The sequence below is a fragment of the Cebus imitator genome, unplaced genomic scaffold, assembly GCF_001604975.1.
Source record: "Cebus imitator isolate Cc_AM_T3 unplaced genomic scaffold, Cebus_imitator-1.0 Scaffold280, whole genome shotgun sequence".
In the NCBI taxonomy this organism is placed as follows: Eukaryota; Metazoa; Chordata; class Mammalia; order Primates; family Cebidae; genus Cebus; species Cebus imitator.
Window position 1 is genome coordinate 3,182,119 of NW_016107595.1, and position 9,454 is coordinate 3,191,572.

Consider the following 9,454-nt stretch of genomic DNA (forward strand, 5'->3'; position numbering starts at 1 on the left):
ACCCAGGAGGCAGAGGTTGCGGTGAGCCGAGATTGTGCCACTGCACTCCATCCTGGGCGACAGAACAAGACTCCATCTCAAAAAAAAAAAAAAAAGATGTAGCTGTCATGGATACCCCAGGATTCCTGGTTATGTCCCAGCCCATCCCACCACTGCCCCCATCCCTGCAGGGTGCTGACCCCCACATTTTGGCCAAAGAGCGAGAGAGCGCCCTGTCGCTGGCCAGCACGGGCGGTTACACAGACATCGTGGGACTGCTGCTGGAGAGGGACGTGGACATCAACATCTACGATTGGGTGAGGGACTGCCAGCCCCGGGCGCCTCTCAGCCTCCTGGCCTCCATTCCTGGCTCAAACGTTCACAGATCACCTGAAAGGTGCAGGCCTGCGCTGCATGCCGAGAATACGAGACGGCCCCATTCCTGGCCTCACAGAGCTCCCGGTGCGGGGAAGGCAGGCATGGACGCAGGCAGCTCAGATGCAGTGAAGTGCGCTGTGACGGCAGATGCACAGGCAGCTTCAGGAGCCCAGTGTGGCCAAGGGAAGTCAAAGAGGGCTTCCTGGAGGAAGGTGTCTAAGCTTGAGACCCCAAGAAGTGAGATGGGCCCAGTGATGAGCAGGAGGAGGAACTATATTAAATTGGAGGCCAGAGAGAGTACAAGGCATTGTGAGAATCAGGAAGAGGTAAATTTTGGTTTCTCCTGCTCCTACCCACGACAGAATGGAGGGACGCCACTGCTGTACGCCGTGCGTGGGAACCACGTGAAATGTGTTGAGGCCTTGCTGGGTGAGTGGGAGTCAGGACTGGCCCTGGGGTCCCAGCGCTCCAGCGGGCCCTGTGGGAATCCTGAGGGCAGGGAGACACCCAGGTGTTGCTGGAATGTTCTTGAGATGGGTGGTCACTGCCTGCTCTTCTTGGAGGGTGGATCAGAGGGGAGGAGGTGGGAGGACCGCCCAAGATTCGGGGTGTGGGTCTAAGACCTGGCCAAGAGGCTGAGCACCTCCACCCTCCACGGCTCAGAGACTCTTACAGCCACGTTCTTCAGTGGAGACCGAGATAGCAGAGGTTGGATTCTTGTCAAAGGCCACATGGGCAGACCCACGGCTGCACTGTGGCGAATGAGGGGTGCCACGCAATCTTCCAGGTCCCCAGTCGTCATCCTGGATTCCTAGGCCCCACCCTCCAGCGCCCTCCCCTCTGCCTTGCAGCCCGAGGTGCTGACCTCACTACCGAAGCCGACTCTGGCTACACCCCGATGGACCTTGCTGTGGCCCTGGGATACCGGAAAGGTCGGCCTGAGACACACGGAGGAGCGATGGGGTCCCTCCCATAGGCAGGATGACCATAAAGGGGTACACGGGACACCCCCCCAGTGGTCAGACGCCAGCCGGGAGAGTGTTCGCATTAGCGGGTGTCGAGCACTGCAGTGTGTCCCGCCTGGGCACATCCCAGTCCTGGCTCTTGGGGCTCCACGTGTGCTGGGGTAGAGAGGACAGTGGGGGCGTCAGTGGCTGGGGCCATCATGGGGGACACACAGGCACAGAGAGGCCCAAAGAGGGGCCTCATCAAAGAGCCCCAAAGTGCCCAACAGAAGTCAGGGAGGGCTTCCTGGAGGAAGGTGTCTAAGCTTGAGACCCCAAGAAGTGAGATGGGTCCAGCCTTGGGAATGGGGGGTCAGGGAAGGATTCTGGGGGACCTGAAGGGAGGGAGGATGGCATCCAGGTGGGAGGAGGCCCCTGCGGAGGCCTGGCCGTGAGGACACCAAGGGGCAGGCGGCCAGGGCACAGTGCACAGGGCCGCAGAGGCCGCCCCTCTCCATGACGGGCATTGGGTTTGCACAGGGGCCATAGGCAGACCCAGTGTGACTCCATTGCCTCTGTCACAACAGGACTCAACTTTCCCATCCATAAAATCGGGAAATCCCAACTGAACTGACCCCCTGGGGTCATGGTGGCGATAAAGGGCTTCAGAAGGGTCCCCTCCTTCCTTTGGAGTTTTACTGTTTGAAGTCGCTCCTCGTGCCTCCTATTGTTTTGCGTGGGGTTTGTTTTTGTTTTTTGTTTTTGCTGTCGCGCAGGCTGGAATGAGGTGGTGCAGTCACAGCCCACTGCAGCCTTGACCTCCCAGGCTCAAGTGATCCTCCCACTACAGCCTCCCGGGTAGCTGGGACCACAGGCATTCACTACCATGCCTGGCTCTTTTTTTTCTTTGAGACAGTGTCTTGCTCTGTTGCCCAGGCTGGAGTGCAGTGGCACGATCTTGGCTCACCACAACCTCTGCCTCCCGGGTTCAAGGGATTCTCCTGCCTCAGCCTCCCGAGTATCTGGGATTACATACAGGCGCGCACCACCATGCATGCCTGGCTAATTTTTTGTTGTTGCTGTTCTGGAAGAGACGGGGTCTTGCTATGTTGCCCAGGCTGGCCTCAAACTCCTGGCTCAAGCGATCCTTCTGCCTCAGCCTCCTGAGTAGCTGGGACTATAGGCACGCACCACTCTACCTAGATAATTTTTAAAATCTTTTTATTTTATTTATTTTTTGAGACAGAGTCTAGCTCTGTCACGCAGGCTGCAGTGCAGTGGCATGAACTCAGCTCACTGCAACCTCTGTCTCCCAGGCAAACAATTCTCCTGCCTCAGCCTCCCATTCAGATTACAGGCACCTACCACCACACCCAGCTCATGTTTGTAGTTTTAGTAAAGACAGGGTTTCACCATGTTGGCCAGGCTGGTCTTTCCTGACTTCAAGTGATCTACCCACCTTGGCCTCCCAAAGTGCTGGGATTACAGGCATGAGCCACTGAGCCCAGCCTAATTTTTATTTTTATTATTATTATTTTTTTTTGGTAGAGACAGGGTTTTGCTATGTTGCCCAAGCTGGCCTCAAATTCCTGAGCTCAAGCAGTTCTCCCCCATCGGCCTCCCAAAGTGCTGGGATTACAGGTGTGAGCCGCCATGCCCAGGCTCACCTTTTCATAAAAGTTACAATTCACACATTTTGCTTGGTAGAAAATATTTTTATAATAGTAGTTCTGAAAAGCCACAAAAGTGCGTTTTTACAAACTTAGGGGAAGGTGAGGTTCCTGGGATGGGGCCTCCTTCCTCCCAGCTTTGCTTTGTAATGCTGGCCTCCCTGTTTGTCCCCTAAGGGGAGAGTGCAGGTTGGCCCACACCTCCGCACCCCTCCCAATTCAAGGTCACAGCCCACCTTTTCCCTGCCCCATCTCAGTGCAACAGGTGATCGAGAACCACATCCTCAAGCTCTTCCAGAGCAACCTGGTGCCTGCTGACCCTGAGTGAAGGCCACCCGCGGGGGACTCAGACACTCAGGGAACGAAACGGTTGGCCAGAGCTGGGAAAACCCAGAACTGGCTTCAATGGCAGCTCCTGGACAGGCGGTGGGAGGGGACCCTTCCTAAGAGGAACCAATAAACCTTCTGTGCAGAACTTGAGGGACTTTGCTGTGCTTCCTGGAGGACTTCCTGGAGGAGGCAGCCCCCGGAGGTGTCAAACCTTCTCCCCGAGCACCCGCAGGTGGTAGATGACCACACGGCCAAAAAAGTCAGTGGCATCCTCAAATGTCACCTTCAGCCGGTCCACCTCAGCAACTGGTATGGGGAAGGTGTGAGCGTGGGCAGTCAAAGGCAACAGGCGATTTCTGGTTTCCCACCCACAGGCCCCCACCCCTCCAGACCCAGCTCGGACTCCACCGATGTGGTGGGTAACCTGAAGAAGCTGCAGGCCCCTCTAAGCCTCTGTCACAGAACAGGTGGTCATCAGCCCCATTGTACAGATAAAGTGATGGAGGCCTCGAGTCACATGTTCAGGGTCATACATCGGGGTTCCCATTCAGGTTTGGGTGAGTCCCAAGCTTCCAGAGGCACAGACCACCCCACCCCAGAAGCGGGAGCAGGATATCTGAAGCGAGTTGTTGTCCTCAGGGTAGAAATCTACAATCTTGCGAAGGGCCTGACTGCCCTGTGAACCTGCAGCAGAGACAGGCACTAAGTGTCTGGGGTGACCCCTGGAAGCCCCACCACCCAGAGCCTCCTAGTACCTTCCAGGCAGCCCCGGCGACTGGAGAAGCCACCCTGAAACTGGATCTGCAGCTGGGAGACACGGATGAGCTGGGGAAACTCCAGTGTCACCCACTGGGAGGGGCCCTGGAAGCAGACAGGGAAACTGAGGCACAAGCTCACTGCAGGCACAGAGCCCTGCTATGCCTGTCTCATTCATAGAGTCTTTGGACGGGGCAGTGCCGGAGGAGAGGGAAATTCGGCACATGTTCCTTTCCTGGCCACCCATGAGGGCCCCCAGACATTCTCAAGGCATCCCGGACCCCTGAATCTGAGTCACCCCAGAGACCACCGAGGGTCGAGGGAGGCGCCTCACCTGGTCCGAGTTCCAACATGTCTCCTCGTTCTGGTCGAAAAGATGTTTTTTTCCAAACTGCCGGGTGTTGCGATTCAGCACCGAACTCACCCTGGAGGCACCAGGATCAGGGCGAAAACAAGAGGCTGAACCCAGCTCTCAGCGTCGCAGAGGGTTCGACCCCAGGCTTAGGGCCTCACCACGGTCTGTCCCCACAGATTCTTACCTGCTCACTGTCTCTGCACAAACCAAAGAGTGGGTCATGTCGCTTCCACAAGACCTCGCAGGGCTTGGATTTGGCACAGCCTTGGTTCAAATCTCGGCTCCTCCTCAAGCCACAGGGGGCGCGATCTTGGCCGCGCCTTGGCCTGCACGTCCTCACCAATAACTTAGGACCAGAACCGCCACTCCCTCGCCAGCCCCAGTCCTAAATGTCGCCTCAATCAATACCCTGCCGGAAAATTTGAGAGAGTGGATCAGAGAAACCGCCAACGACCGGAGGTCAGGCCTTTCACAGGAAATAGATTTCCCACGGTTTTGGGGGGCGGTGGCTTTTTGTGCGAGCCTCTTTCTCTGCGAACAGCCCTTGAAGCCAACTCTTGGGACCCGGAACCGCGTGGGCTTGACGCATGCGTATTGTAATTGAGGCCCCGACTGCGTTGCTCTTGGGGCGGGGCTTGATTCGACCCCGCTCCTTCATCACCGCGTCTTAAAGGGCCCGGGTTCAATGATTGAATTTCCCTTGGTTCCCTTGAAGCTGTAGGGAAAAGGCTGGCTGCGCGCGGGGCGCTGTCCCTGGGCGTCTGAAGGTGTAGAGCACTGATTTTGACTGATTTTTGAATGAGAGAGACTTCTTTTTTTATTTTTTTTGAGACAGGGTGTCACTCTGTCGCCCAGGCTGGAATACAGTGGTGCGATCTCGGTTCACTGCGACCTCTGCTTCCCAGGCTCCAGCAATCCTCCTACCTCAGCATCCCGAATAGTTGGAATTGGGAAGTGCGCGCCACCACCGCCGGCTATTTTTTTTTTTTTTTCTTTTTTTGGTAAACATGAGGTTTCGCCATGTTGCCCAGACTGGTCTCGAACTCCAGCCATCAGCCCACCTCAGCCTCCCAAAGTGCTGGGATTACAGGCGTGAGTCACCGCGCCTGGCCAGAGACACTTCCTATGACGATGTCCTTCCCACTCCGAGAAGTCAGCTGCATCTATTCCCTAACTGCCAAATGCAGCCTGAGAATCCCTGAACTTCACTGCCTCCCGGAGGCCAAAGGCAGAGTTGTGGAAAGGGCCTCCATGTTGGGAGTATCGGAAGTCCTCATCAACCCCTGTGTTCTTGTTGGGACAGAGGAGCCCTGGCCTCCAAGTTTGTCTTTCCCAGAAAATGCTGCTGGGACATCAAGGAAGGCTTCTTGGAGGAGGGAGCACACGAGATGGGTGTTTGTTTGCTTGGTTTTGGGGACGGAGTCTCGCTCTGTTCCCCAGGCTGGAGTGCAGTGGGGCGATCTCAGCTCACCACAACCTCCACCTCCTGGGTTCAAGCGATTCTCCTGCCTCAGCCTTGTAAGGTCTGACCGTGCCATGGACGGCATGTGTCCCCTGTGATGCACACACACACCTCTGGAGGGACTTCAGGAATTAGAAAACCTGAAGTAACTGGAAAGTGGAGGGGCCATCAACCCCTGCGGCGCCTAACTAACCTGACACATTCCCCTCTTGTTTCTTATTCGGGCTTAATTGACAAGGACATTGGACTTTATAACCGTAAGGGACCTTGGTCAACCTCGTGACTCCAGATCCTATGACCCTCTCTCAGCTTGCAAACCCATGGCCCCCTCCCAGCTTGCAAAAAAACACCCTAAACTAACTTCCTACTGCTGACCCCAAACCTATAAAACCAACTCCTATTCCTTTGCCCTTCTCTGACTCACTTTTCCAACTCAGCCTGCCTGCACCTGGGGAATAAACAGCCATGTTGCTCACACAAAGCCTGTTTTGGGGGTCTCTTCATTCAGAGCACGCGTTTTAACAGCTTCCCGAGTAGCTGGACTACAGGCACGTGTCACCACATCCGGCTAATTTTTGTATTTTTTAGTACAGACGGGGTTTCACTATGTTGGCCAGGCTGGTCTCGAACTCCTGACCTCGTGATCTGCCGGCCTCGGTCTCCCAAAGTGCTGGGATTACAGGGGTGAGCCACAACGCTCAGCCTGCAAGGTGGGTTTTGAAGCATTAACAGGAGTTTTCCAAGCCAGATTACACAAAGCCTCAGATACCAGGCTGCAGATTTGGTTGACTGATTCAATAGACAGCTCCTGCAACCTTTGCTGTCACTCTCATGCCCAGCCCTGTGCTGGATAATGCTGGGGACAGCAAGAGGCCTGAGCTCCAGCCCTGTGCCAGAGGAGCCCTCGATCTGGGCAAGACAGAGATAGACATAGACACTCCTAGCCACGAGGGAGAGACAGGGCTAGAGGAGCAGGAGCTCTACCTGGAGGGCGGGCTTCCTGGGAGAGGGGATATTGGAACTGCACCTTAATAGCGGGTGAGGGGGCCAGGAATTCACAAGGGTGAGAAAATCTGGAGTGGGGAGAGTGCTTAGCATAAGCAAAGACCGAATTGGGTGAAAGATCATGAATTTGAATAAAATATGTGGAGCCACTTCCTGCTGGGCCGGGAGAAGTCGGGAAGGTGTTGGTGAAAGGGCAGGACACCATCCTTTCTGCATGAATGGAGGGTTCCAAGACAGAGCAGCCACTGGCCTCTGCCAAAACCCACCCCAGGCGGAGGGGGGCGGGGGGAGCTGGCGGCGAAAGTGGGTCACCAGCAGAAGGCCTGTCCCTTCAGACCCTGCCTGCCAGGGCCTTCCACATTTAGATAGTCTGGTGCCATCCAGACCCAACTTCGCTGGTCTCAGGGCTGGGGCTGGAGGTGACAGGAAACCCTAGCCTCAATATCGCCCCGTGGAGGAAGTTAGGAAGAGCAGGGACCCAGGAGAGCTCAGTTCTGGTTCAAATCCTGGCTGGACCACTCATTGGCTGTGTGACCTTAGAAAAGCACCTTGACCTCTGTGAGCCTCAGCTTTCTCATCTGTGAAATGGGGGGAATTCTATTAACTGTTGGAGAACTCCGTGGGTTCTTCAGGTTGACACGTAGCAACAGTAGCTGATGTGCACTAGTCCACTGTGTATCTGACTTGAAGCCACGTTTCGTCTCCACCCGCTGGCTCCTTAAACTTTCCATGGCTGGTCCCTGTCATTCCCATTTTATAGCCAAGGACACATCAATTTAGCCAAGGACCCCCAGTGAGGATATGCATGGCTCCAGGGCTCTCCACACCACTCCTGGCTTTGGCATGCGGCCTCCTTGCCCACGAGTATGAGGCCAGCTCCATACCCTCTTCCCGCCTCCTCACCCCACTGGCGCCTGGGCATGAAAGAGCCTCCTGTTTCTCCAGGGAATTAGCAGCTCTGGGATCCCAGCAGCGCAGCCAAAAATGGTCCATTCATTCGCTTGAGTGAGGAGAGACTAGGGGTTCCCACCCCCACGGCAGGGAATGGGGCAGGGAGGGCTCAAAGTCCAAAAGCAGCTCCTCTGGTTCACTTGGGGAAACTGAGGCACAGAAAAGCAAAGTCGTTTGGCCAAGATCACCAAAGGGAACTGGGATGCCAACCCCAGTCTGACTCTCGAGTTCCCCTCACTGGGCTGAGTTCAGCATTTTTCTGGGGAGAAATGGGAGGCTCAGAGAGGGTCAGGGATTTGCTGAAGTCACACAGCAAGTTTGAGTCAGCAGGGACTCTCTGCCTTAGTGGTGTCTGGGGAGGCAGCCCCACCAATGCAGAAAACAGGTCCTTCTGTCCATGATTTCATTATCCTGGAGAAAGGCAGGGAATAGCCCTCAGATAGCTTCAAGCCTCAGTTTCCCCACTGGGAAATGGATGCAGTAAATTCCCTAAGGTCTTAGCCTGGGGTATCTGCAAGGGAGGGTTCGATGGGATTCCCTGAGCCTGGGGACCCCCATCCGGCAGGCCTGGGTCTGATTTACCTACTGGGGCCCATCAGGACCCCTCCCGGAGGAGGCTCACACAGTACTAGCTGGGGTTATGAGTCCTGGCACAGTGCAAGCCCGGGTCCCACTGGAGGTGACAGCGGGAGTGGGAGGGTTGGCTGGGTGTGCAGGGATTCAGGTGGGCATGGATGGGAGCACCAGGGGCTGCGTGTTGTGTGGCCAGTTGTAGCAGTGGCTGGGAGGGCTAATGATCTCGGGGCTGGTGGCATTGGTGGTGCTGATGTGAAGCGAACATGGTTGTCAGCTCACTACCTGTGGGTGTGTCTGTGGCTGGGAACCTGGCCGGGTGTGAGCAACGTGGGGCCAATGTGGACTGCTGCTGGCAGGAGGATGAAGGTGTAGTGAGTGTGAGCAGCAGTGGGTGTGTTTGCACGTGGAGGGACTCTGGTGCAGCCCAGCTCTTAGCTTCACCTTTGGTTGTGGAGCAAATGTGACTGGTGTGTGGCCCAGGCCAGGTATGGTTGTGTGTAACCTGACCAGGTCGGTTGTATATGTGATTGAGTGTGGCCTGGTGTGGTTGTGCATGACAGGGTGTGGTCGTGCCTGACTGGGTGTGGTTGTGTATGGCTCAGTGTGGTTGTGCATGGCTGGGTGTGGTTGTGTATGCCTGGGTGTGGTTGTGCGTGGCTAGGTGTGGTTGTGCATGCCTGGGTGTGGTTGTGCATGCCTGGGTGTGGCTGTGCATGGCTGGGTTTGGTTGTGTATGCTGGGTGTGGTTGTGCGTGGCTGGGTGTGGTTGTGCATGGCTGGGTGTTGCTGTGTATGCTGGGTGTGGTTGTGCATGGCTGGGTGTGGTTGTGCGTGGCTGGGTGTGGTTGTGCATGCCTGGGTGTGGTTGTGCATGACTGGGTGTGGTTGTGCATGGCTGGGTGTGGTTGTGTATGCCTGGGTGTGGTTGTGCGTGGCTGGGTGTTACTGTGTATGCTGGGTGTGGTTGTGCATGCCTGGGTGTGGTTGTGCATGGCTGGGTGTGGTTGTGCGTGGCTGGGTGTGGTTGTGCATGCCTGGGTGTGGTTGT

At 56.1% G+C, this 9,454-nt stretch overlaps 2 protein-coding genes across 5 annotated transcripts in view; one reads left to right on the top strand and one right to left on the bottom strand.

The window, feature by feature from the left end:
* The window catches only part of RFXANK (regulatory factor X associated ankyrin containing protein), a 10,608-nt gene extending 7,162 nt beyond the window's left edge, over positions 1 to 3,446 (top strand). For all 3 annotated transcript variants that reach the window (XM_017501356.2, XM_017501359.2, XM_017501361.2), the window contains exons 6-9: positions 171 to 296; positions 720 to 786; positions 1,209 to 1,289; positions 3,229 to 3,446. In XM_017501356.2, coding sequence (XP_017356845.1) covers positions 171 to 296; positions 720 to 786; positions 1,209 to 1,289; positions 3,229 to 3,299 — 345 coding nt within the window. In that variant the 3' untranslated portion in view covers positions 3,300 to 3,446. The remainder of the gene's footprint in view (positions 1 to 170; positions 297 to 719; positions 787 to 1,208; positions 1,290 to 3,228) is intronic.
* LOC108284580 (nuclear receptor 2C2 associated protein) lies at positions 2,996 to 5,017 on the bottom strand. 2 transcript variants are annotated; one of them, XM_017501362.2, is made up of 5 exons: positions 4,597 to 5,017; positions 4,392 to 4,482; positions 4,057 to 4,162; positions 3,918 to 3,985; positions 2,996 to 3,629 (listed from the first exon to the last, which is right to left on the bottom strand). In XM_017501362.2, the coding sequence occupies exons 1-5, from the start codon at positions 4,632 to 4,634 to the stop codon at positions 3,507 to 3,509; spliced, it is 426 nt and encodes a 141-aa protein (XP_017356851.1). In that variant the 5' UTR covers positions 4,635 to 5,017; the 3' UTR covers positions 2,996 to 3,506. The 2 variants fall into 2 exon arrangements, with proteins under 2 accessions (XP_017356851.1, XP_017356852.1); XM_017501363.2 differs by having other exon boundaries at positions 2,996 to 3,623; positions 4,597 to 5,016.
* Positions 5,018 to 9,454: the final 4,437 nt, after the last annotated feature.

Coding starts and splice junctions, on each gene's coding strand:
- LOC108284580 (XM_017501362.2), bottom strand. CDS start 4,634: ATGACCCACTCTTTGGTTTGTGCAGAGACAGTGAGCAG. Junction 4,483..4,596: donor TGTGCAGAGACAGTGAGCAG/GTAAGAATCTGT, acceptor TGGTGCCTCCAG/GGTGAGTTCGGTGCTGAATC. Junction 3,986..4,056: donor TCGCCGGGGCTGCCTGGAAG/GTACTAGGAGGC, acceptor TCTCTGCTGCAG/GTTCACAGGGCAGTCAGGCC.